Genomic DNA, 21,957 nt, shown 5'->3' with positions numbered 1-21,957 from the left:
TTGAGTTATTGTGAATGCACTACATATAAAACTACGTTTTGAGAGTTAAGAGAAACGTCACAGAAATAATTTATTATTTGGGGAAATCGTCTTATGTACTTTTGTTTTTGTAGTTTTATACGTTACGTTTTATACGTATTTATATTTATATATTCACAATATCTCCCAGCTTTGTTCAGTTGTAAACACGTTCTATTCTATGCGCCTTATAATCCGGTGCGCCCTATATATGAAAACAGTTCTAAAATAGGCCATTCATTAAAGGTGCGCCTTATAATCCGGTGCGCCCTATATATGAAAACAGTTCTAAAATAGGCCATTCATTAAAGGTGCGCCTTATAATCCGGTGCGCCTTATAGTGCGGAAAATACGGTAAGTGTAGTTTGTCCGTCTATCTCAGTGTTTCCAGTGTTTCCTCGTGGCTCCTCCCCTTTTGGATTTCTGTTGAACATTTTGAATTAGTGAGTTTTGTTTGCCTTTGGCTTTTTGTTTAATAAATTTAGTTTTCTTTGTATCTGCAATTGGTTCCACCTCCTGTTTCTTCAACCAGTCATGACATATATCTCAATAACATGACTCACACACAGTAAGTAAAGTAGCTGAGTCATGTTCTCCTGTTGATCATGCGTCTCTTTTTTATTTTTGAGTCCGCCTGTTTTGTAAACTAAGCACGCTTCATAATCATGTAAAGCCACAATGTGTTGTATGACGACGTTGTTTACAAAAGGTAACCGGCTCAGGCCCGGTTAGTCCTGGAGCAGTGTGAGTGCAGGCCAGCGGGGGAATGAGGAGGCGGGGGGCAATTGTGCTTAATCACGGTACAGGACAACTTTGTCTAGCGTGCGAATGTGGTTTTTTCACAGTAACGTTCAGCTGAAGTTCCCGGTGTCAGCTAATGTTAGCACTGTAAGGAACAGAAAGCAGCATAGTTAATGGTTGTAAATTAACTTATAATAATGTTATTTTCTCTCGGCAAATTCTGTTTTCCTTCACAGGTTGAGAGACATCAGTAATCTTTCCCAACACAGTGACTCCCTGGTGCAGGGTCTGGGGATTCTGGACTCACTTTGAGCCCCCCGTCTCACCTTCCTGTTGCCTCTCTTCTCTCAGGTACTCGATTGACCGTCGCACAGACATGGACCACCTGTTTAACATCCACCCAGGAAACGGGTCTGTGTTCCTGCTCCAGGGTCTTGACAGAGAAGCGAGCGCCTGGCACAACATCTCCGTCATCGCTACTGAGTTCAGTAAGTGCAGCCGGGCCGGGACTATTTACAGAGACACTGTGATGTATTGATGCTGTATGGAGCCAGACACAACGTCTGCTACCACCACACATCAATCACACTAAATATAGTATCTATGAGTGGCTGAGCGGGAAACAGTCAGGGGAGCAGGGCTTTGTAGCCACGTAGGTCATTTAAGTCGAGGTTTTTAATTTTTGTTCTTTAGCTCTTTACAGTAACGCTTTCAAATGTAAGCAGAGATGTGTTTCCAGCGACAATAGGTGAGGTTTCTCTGGCTAACACGTGTGTAAAGGAGTCATTTCTATCATCTGTGTCCAGAAGTAGGTGTGAAGATTAAAGACTAATGCATGTCGATAGGCAAGGCAGGCAACGACTTGGTGCCCCAGGCCAGGAGGAAAACCAAAATGTGTCAATGAAGGAGTGAAAAAATAAAATAAAGAACGCTGGTTAGAGGGCTCCCAATACATTTTTGCCTAGGACCCCAACAGGCCCCTAGAATCACCACTGCTAATAAGCAGCCAGTACGCTATAATTAGCATGCTAACAGTTGACTAGTTATTGGCGAATATTGTGACCTTGATTTGAAATGTTATCGGGGCGGCAGTAGCTCAGTCTGTAGGGACTCTGGGTTGGGAACCGGAGGTGTGGACCAAGTCTGGAAATTAGTCTGGTAGCTTCAGAGGTGCTGGTTCACATCCTGAGCACCGCTGAGGCGCCCTTGAGCAAGGCTAAGAATCAGGCAATCAGCTATGGAGCGCTCGCTGTGGGCCCCCCCCCCACACACACACACACACACACTCTGACATCTCTCTATCAGTGTGTGTCATTATTAATATGATTAATAAAATCTTTTTGAAATAATTATGTGTGTGTGTTTCTTACAATGGAGGATTAGGGCCACGTAAAAAAAATTTTAATTCTGAGATTAAAGTCGTAAATTTACGAGAATAATCTCGTAAATTTATGAGTTCGAGACCAGCCTGTGTGAAAATTATGAAAGTAGAACTTTAGAGTTTAATCTCGTAAATTTCCGACTTTATTCTCGTAAATTTACGAGTTTAATCTTGAAATTAAAAAAAAAAAAAAAAAATGTTAACATGGCTCCGTCGTAGTTTCTGAACACACAGGAAACACAAGTCTCCTTTTTGAAATAATCCAGGACATTTTTTCCAAACACAGATCAGGGTCTGTTAAGGACTAGAGGTCTCTGGAGGTGTCACTCACTGTAGTACAGAGAGAAAAAAGGTACAATGTGTCGTGTTGGTTCACACTGTGCTGACAATGCTGGACACTGATGATTTCACAATACTCATGACTCCCAGTGAAAACTGAGCTGAAGGACTCCCAGTATAACATGTGAGGTTCATTTTGATTAGAGCCGCTCGGCGTGTCGGAGGCTTGAGTGTGAAATAAGGACTGACTGGTTTCCTGGGCTGAGCTGAGACGTGCTGTGCAAATGACGGAGCTCTAAAAAAGTGAACGCTTGAAGTATATGTCAATGCTTATGCAACATCTTACTTTTACTCCTTTCTCTTCCTCGCTCTTATATTTCACATTTGATATTTACGTCTTTACTTATCCTCGTGCGGCGCCCTTAAGCAAGGCAGCGGCTGCTCAGCGGTGAAGTGCTTGAGCCTGTTCCAGGAAACAGCTCACAGCATGACAGTGGATGACAGCGGAGAGGGGGTTTGGTTCCCCAGCATGAACTCTTCCCTGTGTTTGCCTTGCAGATAATCCTCGTCAGAGCAGCCATGTTCCCATCTTTATCCGCCTGCTCGACATCAACGACAACGCCCCCACCTTCGCCACAGTGTACGAGACGTATGTGTGTGAGAGGACGAAGGCCGGCCAGGTACTGAAGCTTACTTTAAAGCTCTGCACTGTTGAGTTAGTAAAGGAGGGAGACGGTACATAATATGTTTTTATATTAATATATATATATATATACATGTATGTATGTTTCCACCTGAAGTTCCAGGAACCTTTGGCTCCGGGAACTTTCAGTTCAGTCCAATCTGAGGAGCTGCAGATCGGGAAAACATTTGCTGTAAAACTTAATTAAGATGCAATGAAAAAATTGACAGCAATATTAAATTAAAATACTACCTGGCCAATCAGAAATAGTCAGTGCTTCAAGCCCCACCCCCAAAATCCTTGTACTTAAAAAGTATCTGAAAAGCAGTGACTGTTGGGGGGGACAAATTGTCTTTTATATCTTTGTTTTCTAGACCCTCCTGATATGGAACATCCCACTGTGCCCCTTCAAGAGTTTCCAGTTCAAGCAGAAATATCTGAAACAGAACAGCACCACATTTTAGACTTAAAACCAGATTAGCAGAGCGACCTATCAGAGGCTAGATTTGAGGTGCTGTAATGCATTCTGAATCATGTTTCAAATCCAAATGTTAAGTCCATGAATCGATTCCTTTTTTATATCTAAAAAAGTTCATCTTTACAAATGCTCAAGTCACAGTTTAGTCAAAGAGAACCGTGCGTTATCTGGATTTTGATAACATCAGATGCTATTTTTCAGTGTTCACATTTTCAACATTCACAACCATGTGGGTGGAGCCACTTCCATATTTGCTCGAGAGGAGTGAGAGGGGTCACGGGGTAATGTTAGGGGTTCAGTGGTAGAGTTGGTTGTCTCCAACAGGATGGTCAGGGGTTCGATCCCCAGCTCCTGCAGCCACATGTCGATTTGTCCTTGGGCAAGACACTTAACCCCAAGTTGCTCCTGCTGCTTCGTCATTGGTGTGTGAATGTCTATAAATGGATGAGTTGCTGCTGATGGACTTCTCTGTGTGAAGGGTTACAAAGCACTACAAACGTGTTAGCACTTCGGATGGTTTGCAAGATGCATTGGTAAAGATCTGTAACTACTATATAACGTCGTAAAACCTGGATTATACCTGTGTGTATGAAAGATGCAGTCTGTATTGGGGGGGTCTCTCAGAGGGGAAAATGTTTCAACAGCTGCCCTGTCTGATGACTTCAAGAGCCACAATCTGTCGTTTTTTCTAAAACCTCTGTTATTGTCGTTGTTGTCTGAATTTTCTAATCACGTCATGTGGCGGGCATTGGGTGATGGTGGCGGCTGCAACCTTTGTGTGACTTATAGACTGAATTTAATCTTCATTTTGAAGAAGAAAATGCTTGCCCTAAAGCATGCCCTTTATTGTCTATCTGATTAAAAATGGAATTATAATTTACGAAGTTAACATGAGTCGAATATGTAAGAAGATTTGAAACTAAAGATTGAGCAGCAGTAAGGAGTGACAACTGATAGAATCTGTTATTTGAGGCATCATTGAGAGCTGTATGACTGAGAGTGTTTCTCTCACAATCATGAAGTGAAAAGAGGGATAACAGACTCAATAGAACCGCTTTACCCTCATGGTCTTTTACCTGGAACTGGATCCAGACCCCCATCGGGGCCTGACTGCTGCAGGCGTCTGTGCCTCTGGTGTCTGTACTTTCATTACACCCTGTTTAAACAGAGATTGTTCCCTGCAGGCACATGATGACTTTAACTGCAGCTGCTGTGAATCAGTGGAGGAGCTGCTAATTATCAGCTCACCTCAGCCAGCAGGGGCTCAGTGTGTGTGGGGAGCAGCACAGACGCTGCTTTCAAGACCAAAATACATCACTTGTTTATCCCACACAACATTAAAGTACAAGAAACACTAACGCTGTTTTGAAGACACTGAGATGAGGCGCTCCTCCATCAACAGGCCAAGATCATGTTTAACAGTTTCCTTTATTCAAGCTGCACACTTTGTCTCATTCAGTCAGTCTTTGGGGTCTCAAAGAGGGAAAAAAGGTTTCAACTTTCTTCCTGCGTGATGATTTCTATCGTGTTTGGTTAAGTCTACAACGCACCACTGCTGTGTAGCTCTTTGTAGCACCATCTGTTTCTCCATGTGGAGTTAGCACTCCTGCTAGCTTCCAGTTGAGCTCTTTATTTATGCTAATGTTGATAGTTGTAGATTATGGGCCCAGGACCAAATTCACTTTGTGTTGCACTGCCAACCTTTATGAGGCGACGTTCTTATCAAACCAGAACTTCCATGCGTTTTTTGAACAGTCCACAAATGCTGTCTTTACATGCATGATAATGACCTGAAGAGGGAAGAAACCCAGCATGCTTTGTTCAGCCAAGTGTCCGCTTGCAATACACAAAGAATGGGTTTATTTTGAAACCACAACACAAAACTTTGTTGGAATTATTTGAAAGTTCTACCCGAGTTGGCCGAGATGTTCAAGATTTGAGAAGGAGGTCGTTCCAAACACGCAGCGGGGTCTCTTGTCCCCTTTCTTCTTTGAACAAAGAAAAGAGCCCGCTGCAAACGGGGTCAGTTTGTATTTTTGATGTTTTATTATTCAGTCACAGAAGTCTTCAACTCCTGCTTGAGATGAAGACTACATGCTTTTATTTATTTTTGATGTTAAATGTTTGACTATGGAGCCCGTGAAGCCACATAGTGTTTTTTTTTATTTTATGCACACAAAATAATTATCAGGAGATAGGTCAATTGTCCTCAAGGCAGCAACCTCTAGTCTAGAAAAATAAAGCCATGCAGAAGTGCAAAATCCTGCAGTTAGTCGAGTGTCCATTAGAGGCTGGCTGCAGGAACACAGGAAGTCACATACACACCACAACCAAAAAAGCAGTTTTTACAACATAAATTAACATGTTTACAGCCTGGTACAAAAAACAAATAGGTCTGATTAGTTATTGTCGTCACGGGCACACACTGTAGGGGGGTGATTTATTTTTTTATTTTTTTATTTTTTTAAAACAGCTCTGTTTTGATTTTGACAGCGATACTTGTTTTCCATAGTGAGGAGTGTAGCTGACCTGATTGACAGGTGGGCGCGGTGTAATGGTTTGTCAGGAGGTTTAAAACCCGCCTCAGCTCCAGCTCTCAGCCTGACTGAGACAGCATTTCCAGCATGGCGGCTGCTGCTGATGAGCCTCCGGCGCCCCCTGCAGGAACAGATGGCTGACGTCACTCAGGAGTGCCACTGTCTTTTTTCAATTGAAACAATGATGAGAGAGCGTTTGCAGCAGCAGGCGATCGCCCGGACAACAGTACGACTCTGAGCATTTGGAGTTTAAAATATTTCAACTTTTCAGAAAGGCGGTGTTGAAGTCATCGGCGCTCTTTTCAAAGTATACAATAGTCACGGAATTTTGCCCCCCTACAAAATTGGGTCCTGTACGCACAACCTCTTTGCTCCGTGTCTGAAAAAATGACCTCCAACACAAAACGTGCAGTTTGCATCAGAGCCGTGTCTGTCATACAGCAGCTGTTGTCATAGAGACAGAAGGGATGTGCAGCGCTTTTATTCTCAGCGGAAAAGCGCTAGGTGGACATGGGGCCGTAGTTGGGGGAAACAAGTAAGCATCTTGTTTCCTTAGAACATAACATGATTTTTAATTTGGGACTTCAGGGACTCTACGTTTATTCACCACATGTTATAGTTCTGAACCATCGCTACGGCGTCTATAAGTCATGATCAACCTGATCAAACGTCCTCCACTCAAAGTTTAATTTATTTTAGTCCACTCAGAGGTAGACTGCTGTTTCCTGAGATGTTTTTTCAACATGCCACACTGAACTTGAACAACCTGCGCTGCAGGATTAGAAGCAGCTGTGTGTCCGCCCCGAGCAGGTGGTCCTGTGCTGTAGTCATTGTGCACTGATGCGGTTTTATGAATCACTTACGGGACTCGCTGAGAGCAGGGGGCTAAAGTCAGCTGGTAATCTCCTGTTGTGAAAAAAAACAACAACAGTATTTGCACGGAATCAAACATTAGTAGCACACTGACCCTTAAACTGAGATTTGTGAATGTAGGCCAATATGTCTGCTGACATTGTTTAAACCTGAAATATCCATTCTGCTGTTTTAACCATAGACGGATATATTTGACATTTGTTGGAGTCTAAATTAAAGGTACACAGAGGTCAGAGATTCCTACTGAGAGAGACCTTTTTATTAAACATCATTTAACCAACACCAGCGGTTAGTTTCTTTGTTATTATGAATCCAGCTCCAACACAACATTTGTGTTAAACAAAATACCGATCAGCCCACTGAGGAGCTCCTATTTAAAGGATTTTATTAACGTGTGACGTTTCAAGCCAACATGCTCTTCCTCAGTCTGACGAATCTGCAGATCTTTTTTTGCATCTTTATACCACTTTTTTTTTTTTTTTTTTTTTTTTTTATCCATTACCCACTTAGGGGTGTGTGTGTCTTGATTTTTCCTTTACGCAAAACAACCAAACACAAACTATTTGATCAAGGCAGAGGTGGATCAGAAGCTCCTTGTGTGGAGCAGTGTAGCCAACATTTCAAGCCAAGTCAAGGTGTATCAGGATTCATAGATTTAACTTTCCAACTGCAAAATAAAACTTGGCGGTTGTTAAATATGTGTAATATCTGATTCAGGACTGTGATCACCTGAAAACCTACTGGGAGCAATTATAATATCCTGTAAAACCATTTGATGTGATTCATCACATACTGTACTGTACGGGATGCATCTAATGGGATTAAGACACACGGGGCTTATGAATTCATACATGCCATACACACACACACAGTCAGTCCTGCAGCTGATTGGCTGAGTGCCCTGAGACCGCTCTCTCTCTCTCTCTTCTTTGAGGCTGAAAGCTAATCTGTCATGGACGCTGACGGCAGCTTTCACACATGGAAGATTGTAAATAAGGCTTTACACAAACACAAATATATCATGCATCTCATCTCATGCAACAACTAATGGAATTAGAAGAGAAATTTGTGTGTGTTATCATGTAACAGGTTAAATATAACACACGCATTGTTCAGCATGGTGGCTCTCTACCATCGCTGTGCTCACGTCCCTGTCATCCCTTCATCCTTTAATTCCTCTGCCCTTTCATCTGTCCATCAATGGTAATCATCAGTATTTGTTCAATGGATATCGTGTGTGTGTTCAATTAAATAAGACTGGTTATAAAGTTAGAGATGTTCTGACACCAGCGGAGAGCTGCTTACAGAGCTGCTCCTGCACTGTATTCATATGAGTTCATCTCTATTGTGAAGCTGCTTGTATTGATTTTTCAATGTTGAAACTTTGACAGACGACAAATGCCTCTCACTCTGCAGACAGAGAACCACATTAGCATTCATGTGGAGCGTCTCTCTCATCCTGATATCTTCAGCTGCTTAATGCTGGGAGCTTGCTCCTCTTGTGTTTTATGCTGAGAGACAGAAACTGTAACATGTTCTTTTTTTAACCCAATGATCGTTAACTTGTTGCTACTGGAAACAAAGTGGAGAGCTGAGATTGTGGGCAATGAAACCAAAACAATGAGCTTAAAAGAAAACTGAATGGTTCACACTACTTCCTGTTCAGTGACTGTTTCCACCAGGCACTTCCGTTTGGTACAGTACACATTCATTGGCGTTTCCACTGTCGAAAGTTGAGAATGATGGGGCGCATTGGTTAGAGCGCACATGTATGGAGGCTGTAGAACTTCAAGCGGGCAGCCCAGGTTCGAATCCCACCTGTGGCTCCTTTCCCCGCATGTCACTCCTCTCTCTCGCTCTCGCTCTCGCTCTCTCTCTCCCCCCCCCCTCCCCCTGATTTCCAACTCTATACACTGTCTCTCTAATAAAAGCACAAAAAGCCCCAAAATAAATCTTTATAAGTTGTGAATGGTGGCAAAAGAACCGATCCCTACCATCCTCCTTTTTTACCCTCTTGTTGGGGTCCCAAGCGTACTGATCCAACCCCTTAAAGGCGGCGCTACACACACTGCAGGCCGTATATCTGTCAAAAGAATCACCCCTTCCTGTGCAACAGGGGTAATAAAGGACACAAACTATGTTTAAATGTCCCCTGGATTTCATCGAGACTAGTTTGAAGGCTGTTTTTCTTGGGGGGGGGGGGGTTTGAGAAGAATGTCAGCGCATAGCACTGCACCATGGACGACCTCGGGGAGATGCAGACCTTCCTGGGTATAATTAGAGAAGAGGAGGTGCAGAGGGGGAACTGGACAGTGCTGTGCAGAACTGTTCCAGCTTGTTTCACAAAAAGATGGCTGCAGTGCTGGAAGAAATGCAAGAAGCTCCGCAGCATATACAGAAAGGTTCAAGACCATAAGAGCTGGAGAGACATCTAAAGACAGAAGTAGAAGTGGTTTCAACTAATGGACTACATCTGACCGGCTAGTATTGAAAGAGAGGGAGGAATGGACAGAAACCGAAGTAGATGTTAATTTGTATATACTTTTCTTTTGAGGTCATTTCTGCATGACGTCTTGCACTGTTGAACTTTTGCAGATTGTTGTTGCAGCTCCCCGTCCTACATCTGAGTGTTAGCTGCTAAAGTTTGTAGCATGGAGTAAAGAGAAGCTGTGCTCGGCATGAGTTCACTGAACTTCAGTCGATACCGACGGTATAGTGACAAATGAACACAGAGTCTGAAACACTAATAAACACGCACGTGTGATTCAAACACTTGTTAGAGTGTACACTGTCACCATCCTCAGACCTTTTTACAAGAGTGTTTTGTCAGGTGAGAGAAAAGAAACACAAAATGTCACCATGAAAACATTTCCTGCAGCCAGTGGTGGTGTTAAAACAGCTTTCTGTTTTAAAACAACAGCAGAGAGGAACGTGTTGATTAACAGCAGTGTTATCAGAAGAGAACATCATCATCTGAGCTTTAAATAACTCATCCTGAATACATGCTGGATGACTTTAACAGAAAGAAATGATCCCAAGTCTTTGACAAACTTATCTACAGGTTCAAATAATCACTTTTTAAAATGAGTCGAGGCGTGTAAAGAAGAGTAACATTAAGCTCAGTTTTGAGGTAACACTACCTTGGAGAATCTAAAACAATTCAAACACTGAAATCTACTAATCAGAACTTTAAACTAGTCTTTTAATTCATCGCTCAACATTGTTGATTACTTTTTCGAGATCATTCTGATAATTACTTTTCAACTTTTTGTTCAAGACTTTATGCAATCCCTTAAACATATCATAAACATGAGTCAGAAGGTATATCTCATGTCTGAAACATTTGCATGAGGACATTTCAAACTATTACATTAAACAGAAGTTTCACATGCGATGGATTTACTCTGAGCATTTGAGTTTTGAACCTTGACTTTGGCTCCATGGCTGCAATCATCTTAACGATAGTTTGTATGTTTTTATGAATTGAAACAGAAGAAGCTGAAGACGTGTTCAAACAAACAAAAGATACTTTAAGTAGAGGAAATAATTTATTTCTGTTCAGGTCACTTTGTGATACAAACATTTGGATTTACTCTGAAGCTCTTAAACTTGAGTTTTGTCTTAAATCAAAAGTTTTCTGTTCTTCTGTTTGTTCAGATTTCTGTTTGTTCAGAGTCTGTTTGACACCTGTCCTTTCACTGAAATTCACTCACTGCTGCTTCTCCTAAAAACTTCACCACTTCTTTCAAATCTTTTTAACATCAAAACGTTTGTGTTCAGTGCACAGACTTACCTGTCTCTGTGCAGACATGCTCAAGTAGAGCAGCTTTCTCTCAACCGGAAGATCGAGGGTTCAATCCCCAGCTGGGCAACATGTCCAATGTGTCCTTGGGCAAGACACTTAACCCTGAATTGCTCCCACTGCTTCAGTGGTGGTGTATGAATGGGATTAGTTACTTCTGATTGATGATACTACATAGTGATCATCACTACCATCAGTGTGTGAATGTGTAGGTGTGACATGTGGTGTAAAAACGCTTTGAGTAGTCAGAAGACTAGAAAAGCACTTTACAAGCTCAAGTCCATTTATCATTTACTGTGTGTGTGTGTCATTGATTGAAGATGTTGATGTTCGTGTGTGTGCGTGTCTCACAGAGGATCCAGACAGTGAGTGCAGTGGATGCAGATGAGCCTTCATCGGGACACAAGTTCTTCTTCAGCCTGGCTCCTGAGGGGACGCAGCGCAGCAACTTCACCGTCCGAGACAACGGAGGTAAGCTTCACTTGCACAGGCGGACGCAAACAGATGTCTGTAGATTATTTGACTTATTGCATCTTTATCTTTAACAGAAATTAATGCAAATATAAAAATGGTGGAAAAGCCAGGCCTGGCGTCTGCCGAACACCTGTAACCCCTCTGTTTACCCCACATAACAGCGTTAATGTCATTTCATAAACTCTGACACTCATGATCTATCTTATATTGATATGATTGGTACAAAGTGTATAGTTCAACTTTTAGTTACATTATGGAGGAATAAGGTTTGCTGCAGTGTGGTGCTCATGGAGGGTCTCTGAGTAACTGCACAGTCGTAAAAACAAACGTGTAGATGCTGGTGTTTCCTCTAGTCCGGCTTCTTGCTCGGTCACACTCTCTTTTTCTCTTCTAAGCTTCATCCGTCCTCTTCCTCTGTGGACGTCATTTTACCATGAGATCGACTTTTTAAGGTGGAAAAGCTACATATTGTTGCTTTAAGTCCATATTAAAGACAGTCTACTGGGACTTCTTCTGGGGGCGGCTGTGTCTCAGTTAGTAGAGTCGTCACCTCTCAACTGGAAGGTCGAGGGTTCATTCCCCAGCTGGGCAACATGTCCGATGTGTCCTTGGGCAAGACATTTAACCCCAAGTTGCTCCTGCTGCTTCAGTGGTGGTGTATGAATGGGATTAGTTACTTCTGATGGATGATACTACATAGCGATCACTACCATCAGTGTGTGAATGGGTGGGTGTGACATGTGGTTTAAAAGCGCTTTGAGTTGTCGGAAGACTAGAAAAGTGCTATATAAGCTCAAGTCCATTTAACATTTACTTCTGGCAAAGAGCAATTTAAGAAGAAAGATGTGTAAACTTTGGATTACAGTGGGTTAGCTTAGTTTAGCATCAAAACCAGAAAAAAAAAAAAAAACATTGCCATTGTGCTTGACCTACCAAGACCTGAACAGCTCGTTGATTCTAACAGGAAATGTATTAATGTTGTTTTCTTATTGTAACAACTATTTAGTCTCTTTATATAGTTTTTTAATGAATCACATGTATGGTATCTCTGTTTGGTCCCAGTCTATTGAATAAGGCCTCACCCATGCAGGAAATCCCGATAGTACAAGAGCTCTCATTGGTCGGCAACCAATATTAAGAACAAAAACTTGTTCGATATATAACTCTTGAATTTGAATGAAAAACATTTTGCAGGTGTTGTCCTGGTTCAGCAGTGTTGGTCGTAATAAAGTTATTGGAGGTCTTTTTTTCTGCACTGTGACTTTGTTGTCTGTTTGACTCCTAATGGGATTATAAATTAAGATGAAACTCTAACTGACCTTTCTCCGCCTAGATAACACAGCCGGCATCCTAACACGCAGAGGCAGCTACAGCCGCCTCCACCAGAGCGTCTACCTGGTCCCTGTGGTGATCACTGATGGAGACTACCCCATGCAGAGCAGCACGGGTACCCTGACCGTGCGAGTGTGCACCTGTGACCGTGAAGGCAACATGGAAGTGTGCAACGCCGAGGCTCTGAGCAGCGCTCCTGGACTCAGCACTGGAGCTCTCATCGCCATCCTGCTGTGTGCCATCATTCTGCTCAGTGAGTGAATCATGATTATTAAACACTACAGTACTACATCAGACATGCTGTGGTACATGGCGTTACTACATGTCACATTCACACACTGGTGGCAGACTCTGTAAAGTGCTAAACTACCCAGCACTAATCCATTCACACGCTGCCCGTGTAGCGTAACATTTCGGGGTTCAGTTTCTTCACTGAGGAAACTTTGACATGTTGCTGCAGAAGCTGGGTAATGAACTACCAACGTTTTTGGTTGAGAGACTTCCGACTCTCCCGCTCCCACTGAGCTACAGTCATGTATGTGCTCCCTAATTAATTTAATATCATACATGAAAAATAACCAATTATTTTTTGAAAGCTTCATAATAATACCTAACGCACATCTCAGTTTGTGAGCTTGTTCGATTGGAAGAGGGAACCATTTTTACTGAATGCTGAAGGACTACCATGCTTATTGGACTTGTGATCTTTGGAGCGGCTGTGGCTCAGTGGTAGAGTCAGTCTTCTCTCAATCGGAAGGTCAGGGGTTCAATCCCTAGCTCCTGAAGCAACATGTCTGATGTGTCCTTGGGCAAGACACTGAACCCCAAGTTGCTCCTGCTGCTTCCTTGGTGGTGTATGAATGGATGAGTTAATACTGATGGGCTCTTTACACAGCAGCCTCTACCATCAGTGTGTGAATGGATGAGTTAATACTGATGGACTCTTTACACAGCAGCCTCTACCATCAGTGTGTGAATGTGTATGAATGGATGAGTTAATACTGATGGACTCTTTACACAGCAGCCTCTACCATCAGTGTGTGAATGTGTAGGTGTGACCTGCGGTGTTAAAGTGCTTTGAGTAGTCAGAAGACTAGAAAATAAATATACAAGCTTCATGTCTATCATTTAGGTTTAACATGTTTTTTGTCTGGAGGGGGCGCATGCCCAAACCATCACTAATTTGTAGATGGACTGTATGTTAACATATTAACATTGTATGTTAAAACATGTGGAAAGGTCCTCTGAGTGGCGGTTATTGGAGCTGAGTGAATGATAATAACAGGAGTGTGATGATAACCTGAATGGTGTGTGCCTTGTGTAATGATGCTGTCTAGTTTTCTGTAAAGTCAAACACTGTTGGTTCAGAAACTCTGCCTCTGCTTGTCACAATCAGAGCCTGTATGGAAATGAATGCATCTCATCTGTCGCCACATCCCCACTTATCCTCTTATTCAGGCAGCGGTCACAGTCCAGTGGGCGGCGGGGAAAATGAATACATATTTATGGCCGTGAAAGTGCAGTCATTGCAGACTTAGCTGACACACACCAGGGACACTGGGTGTGCAGAGAGAAACTCTGCTTACTAAATGCTGCCGCACATTCATGGCTTCTGCAGTATTTTTCAACAGAAATATTCAGAGATATTATTCTTCAGTTTAGCAAACAAACCTCACCACCGAGCTAGTGTGCCAAAATGGTTGCAGCGATGACACAGTGGAGAAACGAATGTTGTGATCGTAATCGTGTATTTAGAGAAATGTATCATTTAAAGGAGTGTCCTAGTTTCACAGATTCTTTAGATGAAGCTGTAGTCACAGCTCATGACCGTCTTACTCAGATACAAAGGAAGCTGAACAAAAGAAATGCACCAATTAGGAGTAGATGTCAAAATACCGCCGCAGCACTGATAGTGTTACATTGTTCTCACACAGGCCTAACAGTTAATTCAATCATAAACAGAGAGTTAACACTAACCCAGCCATATCAGTAAGTTCCCTGTCAGTGTGTGCTGGTTTGTTTTATTAGAGCCCACGTCTTGTAAAGGGTTTTATGTCCTTGCTGCTGGCTCAAATCTGAAACTCTATTCATCCAGAGTGTTCAATCAATCAATCATAATTCATAACAAGTGTGCAGACAGTCTATGGCTTCTCCATGTTGTATCTCCCTGATAGCACGTTTAGTGAAGACGTGGTTGGAATAACAGAAACACTAAAGATACGTTTAGTGTACCCGTCTGCACTCTTTGCAGTGACTTCCCCTCCCTGGTGTTCATTCCAGTTTCCTGTGAAGAACCCTCAAATACTACCCACTGGTATAAAATCTGTTATATCTGAGAGAAAACTTTTTAACCAACATACTCAGACATAAACAACACTGTGGGTGTGATCACACTCCAACACAGTGTGAAATCACAACTAACTTATAGTTTCACATGTCTCCATACAAAGAAAGAGGAGCATACACTGAAGCTTGTTCTGGTTCAGCAGAGAAATCAGATGAATTACACTGAACATGATAATCACAAAGCCTTCAGCTGTAGTATTTAAATCAAGCTGATATGCATATGAATGTGTTGTGTTAACCATCACATGATGATTGGATTCCTGCTCCGCCTCTCCTCGACTCTCCTCCACCCGACATGTTTGCCTCTCTCTCCCTCTAGCTGTAATGATCTGATGTTCTCCCCCTACTTCTGCAGACATTTTCTTGCTCTGATTTGCAGTGTTACTGTGTTCCCATTATCGCTCCTCTCAGTTCAGTGACCCCGGCTCCACCTCTGCTCTTTCTTGTTGCCACTGTGCTCCTTCTTGATTTAAATGCAAACTGGCCTGCATGAGCTTAGCCAATCAAATGTTCTGCATGATTTCTTATGGATGAGTCCACTCTGAAATCAAAGGCTCCTCTCTGTCCTCCAACTAACATTCCCCTCAGTCTGTAAACCATGCAAACTTTGTAAAAGCAGAGATCTGATTTATATCTTCACTTCTTCGTCTTTACAGTAGAAAATGTTTTTACACAACATGAATCAGCTGCTACACCCTTTAAGTTTATTCTTCACACTTCGACGCACATCTAATTCACCTTTTAGATGCACTAAAGCTTAGAGTACTCTGCTCCCTCTTTTTCTGCCATGTCTGCCATACGCTCGCCTGAATCTACTCTCTCACACGTCGTACAATCCCCACCTCAGTGACCGACTGACTGACTGTGTTTTACTGAAGTGTCCTGTACACAAAGTGCCCAACCCTCATGCGTTTATACGACACCAGAAATACAGTTCCAGCCGTTCAACAGTCACATGCTCCTTAAACAGCTCAATCTTCTGATTGGCTTTGAAGATAAAATCTGCTACAATAAAGGTCCCTCTAAACACACACAACTCAAGTTCTTCACAATCATCCAACCAGAAGATGTCAACACTAAAAGAAGAAGTCCCTTATGTTCTCATAAGTTGGTCTGGATTTTAAAATCAACCATCGTGCTGAGCTGCTGTCTACCTTTTTGAGGGAATAATGAAGTCATACTTCATGTTCATACCTATGAACATGTTCTAGGTTTACATAGTGGTTTTGATATTATTGATGATGATGGTTTTTGTTTAATTACAACAATTTAAGATGGTTTCTATACTGATTAGAGCTTTCAAGAACAGCCATCAATGTTCTCAATCCTGTCAGCACTTGTGGTCACTTCCTGTCAGCACCTGTGTGTCTGGTCGGACTCAAAGTTGATCGTTTGCACTTCCTGACGTTGTCTCCTCCTCTCTAGATCCTTGCTGGTGTTGTTCTTACTCTCTAAAAAGTGTCTGCTAAATGAATTGAAGAGTTGTAATCAATTCCAAGAGAGTCACTTAAAGAACCTGTGTCTCCAGATCAAGGCTGTGAGGTGGTGCAGTGGTTAGTGCTTAAGAAGGGATCTGATTGGACTCCCCGGCCGGACGGGTTCCCTTTCTGTGGAGTTACAGGTATAGATAATGGATGGGTCGATACATGTGGCTCCATCAACAATGAGTTGGTATACATAACCAATTAAAGCTACTCAAGAGGGAGAGAGGATGCAGGAGACACCTACAACAGGTGACCACTTATCACTACTCTGTGTTTGACAGAGAATCGGTTTTCTTGGCTTCTCTCTCCTCTGAATGAGTTACCAATGTTATTGACAGTCTTTGTGAGGTACTGGAGCCCGAGAGCATGCTTATGTTCCACAGCTGTAATTAAAATCATCTGACTGAGCTGACAGTGTCTGGCAGAGAGCCATTAACTTGTGTTCAATTCCATTAAAACCATTAAACAAACAGAGTGAATATAATGGGACCGTCAACATGGGCTGCCCTTTGACCTCTTCATCACCTCTCTTTGTTGCTTGCTGTTAAATGTCTGACGCCATGTCTCTGTGCTGTCGTCTCTTGCAGTGATTGTGGTGCTGTTCACGGCTCTGAAGCGCCAGAGGAAGCAGGAACCGCTCATCATCTCCAAGGAGGACGTCCGGGACAACGTGGTGAGCTACAACGACGAGGGCGGCGGCGAGGAGGACACCCAGGCGTTCGACATCGGAGCCCTGCGTCACCCAGACACCGCCGCCGCCTTGGAGGAATCCGCCAAACAGAGGCGTGACATCATCCCCTCTGACACCCTGCTGTACCCGCCGCACCGCCGGCCCGCCCCCGCCGCCTGCAGCCTCATAATGCCGCCAGTCAGCGTGGCGACGCGCGACAACGGGGACGTGCGAGAGTTCATCAATCAGAGGGTGCTGGAGAATGACTGTAACCCGACGGCGCCGCCTTACGACTCGCTGGCGACCTACGCCTACGAGGGGGCGGGATCAGTGGCGGAGTCGCTGAGCTCCTTGGGGACGGTGTCGTCTGAAGCCGAGCAGGACTACCACTACCTGAGTGAATGGGGGCCCAGGTTCAGGAAACTAGCTGATCTATACGGGGCCGAGGACAGTGACTTCTCCTAACACACACACACACACACACACACCTCCACGTCAGAGACGGAATCACTGCAGGGCCGAGCACACACACACACGTTACTGAACGGTGCTGAGCAGCTTTAAGACAAAACACAGACAACACACGATGAAGCAGGGGGATGTGCTGGTTCATTTCATTTGTTTCAATAGGAGGATCAAGGGCCCTCGCCCTCGCAGCACAAGGATGAGAGAAGCTTACCGGTTAGAGGTCTTCATGTGTCCACATGGACTCAGTGAATCAGGACAGGATCTGGGATCTTGTATGGCTTTGGGTCCTGAGTCTCTTTACCGGTTTGTGTTAGACCCAGGTGGATGCTTAAAAACACAGAATGAAGCAGTGTACAGTGTCCAAAGTGAGGAATCCCTGAAAACACAGTCAGGATGCACTGTGGAGGATGTCACAGATGTGTGTCGCTGTGTCGTCGACATTCATGGATCCTTTTAGCCTGCACCATCAACCTGTTGCAGTTTGGTCAGCTTTTGTAAAGGTGGTCATAACAGTGAGGCGTACCTCTAGTGGTGTCAGAACACAGCGGGCAGGTGTTAAAATACTCACAGTCCAACCTTCAGTATGTCAGACAGAGTACTGGTTAGAGTCACTTTATATTCTGCAGACAGTCAGCTGTTAGCTAGCAGTCAAGTTTCACGAACAGATGGTCAACACTGTTAAATTATGTTGCTGCATTACAGAGGAAAGTAACATGTTTATGTTACCGACAATTCAAACCTTTTTTTGCATCTTTAGCGTCGGGTTGTTTTGTCCGGACGCTGTGTAGCCTCCTGCACCTTTGAATGTTTCAGGCCCATAATCTGTAAATCTGCAGACAGAACAGGACTAACAGACTCACTAAACTTTAAAGATCTTTGTAACATAACAATAAGTAAGGTCTTTTACCTGCTTTTTGTAAAGTGTCTCGAGATAACACTTGTTATGAGTTGACGCTATAAAAATAAAGATTGATTGATTGATATATTTAACAATCTGAACACACAGACTCAGCTGATTGAATGAAAACAATACAACACAGACTCATAAATTGACCACCATGTTGTTTTTAATAATATTCACAACAGGGAGAATTCCCCAAAGTAAATGTCGTCCTCTCTTCTCGCTAGTTGAGTTAGCTATCTACACACAACCGGAGGTTTACCTGGTACACAGCTACCTGACAAGATGTAGGAGAGACGTCAACAATGATCTATACTCTAATGAATTACTTTATAACGACCCCTGACCCTGACGGCCACAGACACAAAATCATCTCCTGCTGAGGGTTAAATCAAAGAGTAACGCACATCAGACACACAGCGACCTGTGACACCCAGAGCTAACGGTCCCACCTCAGCATGAAGGCTTGTTTTTAAGGGAGTCCAGCACCTTGAACACATTTCACCTGTTTTGTCTTCTATCAAATGTTTCTGCTCCATTTGGGTTTAGGTCATCATTTGAAGACTTCTCTTTCAAAGTCTTTTCCAAAATGGGAACAAGTGAAGGTAGAAATGTGAATCAACCAGCACAGAAAGATGGAGGACAATGATCTTCAGCTCCCCCCTACAGACTCATGTCAGGCCTAACTGCAGTTTTGAATCAAGTTTTGTGTGTTTTTTGTATCGGGAGTTGGAGTTTTGCTACCTTCAGGCTTTGCTTTAATCTCTCCTTGGTGACCAAATAAGTGTTCTGCAGAGTGTTTCCTGTGGCTCTACTGACCGGAGGGAAGTGTTTGTAACTGGAGCCCGCTCTGTAATTTCCTGGGTGGACCACACACACGTTTGCTTCTGCAGATTTCCAGTGAAGTGTGTGGCAAAGACTTTTTTTTTTTTTTTTTTTTTTTTTGACTAAGTGCCCTTCTGCTGCCCTTCACGCTGAACTGTGGACGCCTGAGGGGGCGAATGACTCTCACATGATTGCTTTTTGTCTTTCTTGCTGTCTTGTACAAAGAACCATTCCAGAGGAGCTGTTCGGTTTAAAAAATAAAAATAAAAAATAATCGCCTTCTTCGGGACACAGAGTAAAAAAAAAAAAGGACAACTCGTGCAAAATGCACTGATTCTTTCTGTTGATTCAGGTTTTTGTTTTGTGCTGTACACAAAGAGAAATATGTATATTCATGGCTTCATTTCTGGAACTTTAGCTATTGATTAAGTGTATGTTGTGTCAGAAACGTGGTTCAACGCAGTTTTACTGGATGCACACAAAGTTTTATGATTCTTTCATCTTCCAGTATTTTTATTTTAACAACATATAAATTCAGATATCATAGAGACAATTGTAAAATGAAGAGTGGTCGTTGAGGATTTGCTTCAGAGGGAGTCTTTAAAGCAGAGCTGTCAGCAGGTCAAGTCACCAAAACTCAAGAATTTATAATGTTTAATTTGTGCCAAATATTGAAGAGTCTCTAAATAATGATTAATAAAAACAGACACAGTTACAACTAGGTGAAGACAAACATTTGGTATCAAAGAGCGAGGAGCTGTTGGAGCCAGAACCAGAACCAGACGTGTGTGAGGGTGAACAGTGACTCTACATTCATATGTCAGACTCTAAACTCAGTTAAATGTTAACAGTAACAAAAACAGGTCAGATGTTAGATGTTCTCATATGCTGCCTTCAGGTGCTCCTTGGAAACAACGTACTTACCAGTTGTGCAGAGTATTTATTTAAAATGTTGTGGACAAACAACAAATAAATGTGCACGTTGATATGTAGAGAAAACTAGCAGTGTTCTGCAAAAGAGACATCATTGTTGGTTTTAACATAAGTCCTGCCTTTGACAGGGCAAATAGCCAATCACAGTTGAGGATTTTTTGGTGGTGGCCAATCAGATTTCTAGAGGGGCCCATGCCATCCCGCTGGAGCACCTGAAGGCAGCAGCACTGTTTTTATGGGGACTAAAAAGCTTAGGTCAGAGGGATCCACAGTAAGTGTGGATGTGTTCACTATCCACTGTCCTGTCTTTCCAATAAATACATAAAACCTAAAAACTCACGTTTAAAAAAACATGAGTTCTCACATGTGGTGTAACTGACAGTATGAGATGTAATGTATTTCAGCTGCGGCTCGGCAGAGAGCAATGGGGCTTTTAAAATGAATAAGCAAACCTCACTGAAAGAAAAGTACACTTCATTTGATGAACGCATCTTTAATGTCTTTCAGGATCATATTTTATATTAAAAATCATACAGGCCTCTCTCACTCCTCCTCACCTACAATCAGCTGTCAGGGCTCCTTGATAAAGAGATCTGATTGGCCAGTAGGCGTTCAGCTTCTATCTCAAACATAACCTGTTCAGGAGCAGGTAAGGTGTCGAGTTTGCAGCTTGGTAGTTCAGGCTTCTGCTCACACTTTTATCTTCATCCAACAGTCATTCTAGTTCTGCTCTGGTTCTGGAGACGACCTCACCACAACACGTCCAGTGGATCAGGACTTCTTCTCAGTGGATCTCTGAGTCTCCATGGTTTCAGTAAAATCTTCCAGCTGTGTTCGATAGGCTGCTCAGAAGGCTTGAATCTAAAATCTCTACGTTATTCTTTGTTCTGTAACTCTTTCTTTTTGTACCAAATATTTACCTTTGACATCCTTGGAGGGGGATGAAATCAGAATACCGTCCAGCTTCACTGTTTTGTATATCGTATTTTTGGAGGTGTGAAACACACTGTGGACAGTCTGCCGTCCGTACATGATGTACATGATGTATTCTCCTGTTGTTTCATTTTGTCAAAATAAACTTTTACAGTGAATTCTTTTTTTAAATGTATTTATTTATTGACTGTTGTCTCCTCTCAAAGCTAAATCCAGTCTATCCTGTGTAAATGTGTCTCTGAGTCATGACTGTCTACAATGAGTGAGAAGCTCAAGTCCCGTTGGCTGTGTTGTTGTCAGAGCCGTGTTTACATGACCATTTTGTCCACCACTTGCTCTTAATGTTGCTTAATTATTGTGCGTTCTAATTCATAACTCCTTCGTGCAAACGCGGTTGAGGAGGGGGGTTGGAGGTGTGTCAGACAGCAGTTTGTTTTGGTTTCATGCTGGAGCTCAAGGGCGACATCTACTGGATCAAAAAGTCACACATTCTTCCTTACATAAAAGAAATGTCAAAGAAATGTTCACAGACTTTATATAAAGATGACTCATTCACAAAGTTTCACAAAATGAACGGCTTAATGGAAAGGTTTTAATCACCAAAACAAGTAAACAACAAATATATTTGAATGCTCAGAAACTACCTGACACAGCTAACCAGGTGATGGATCTCATTGTAAGAAACCTGTCCTCAGTTTGGCTTTCTGTGGCTGTAAGTTAATATACTAAACACAGAACAACAACACAGAGTGAAGGAAACTCCAGACCGAGTCTTCTCTGGCCCCCGGGCCCCACATTAT

At 42.8% G+C, this 21,957-nt stretch overlaps 1 protein-coding gene across 1 annotated transcript in view; it reads left to right on the top strand.

Moving 5' to 3' along the window:
* Positions 1-21,315, top strand: part of cdh6 (cadherin 6) — an 81,347-nt gene extending 60,032 nt beyond the window's left edge. Inside the window, exons 8-12 of the mRNA XM_020651788.3 lie at positions 1,111-1,247; positions 2,978-3,099; positions 11,145-11,262; positions 12,599-12,850; positions 17,015-21,315. Of these exons, the coding sequence (XP_020507444.2) occupies positions 1,111-1,247; positions 2,978-3,099; positions 11,145-11,262; positions 12,599-12,850; positions 17,015-17,562 (1,177 nt within the window). The 3' untranslated portion in view covers positions 17,563-21,315. The remainder of the gene's footprint in view (positions 1-1,110; positions 1,248-2,977; positions 3,100-11,144; positions 11,263-12,598; positions 12,851-17,014) is intronic.
* The last annotated feature ends 642 nt before the right edge of the window (positions 21,316-21,957 follow it).

The sequence above is a fragment of the Labrus bergylta genome, chromosome 4, assembly GCF_963930695.1.
Source record: "Labrus bergylta chromosome 4, fLabBer1.1, whole genome shotgun sequence".
Lineage (NCBI taxonomy): Eukaryota > Metazoa > Chordata > Actinopteri > Labriformes > Labridae > Labrus > Labrus bergylta.
The sequence above is the reverse complement of the archived record's forward strand: the minus strand, read 5'-3'. Positions and strand labels throughout refer to the sequence as shown.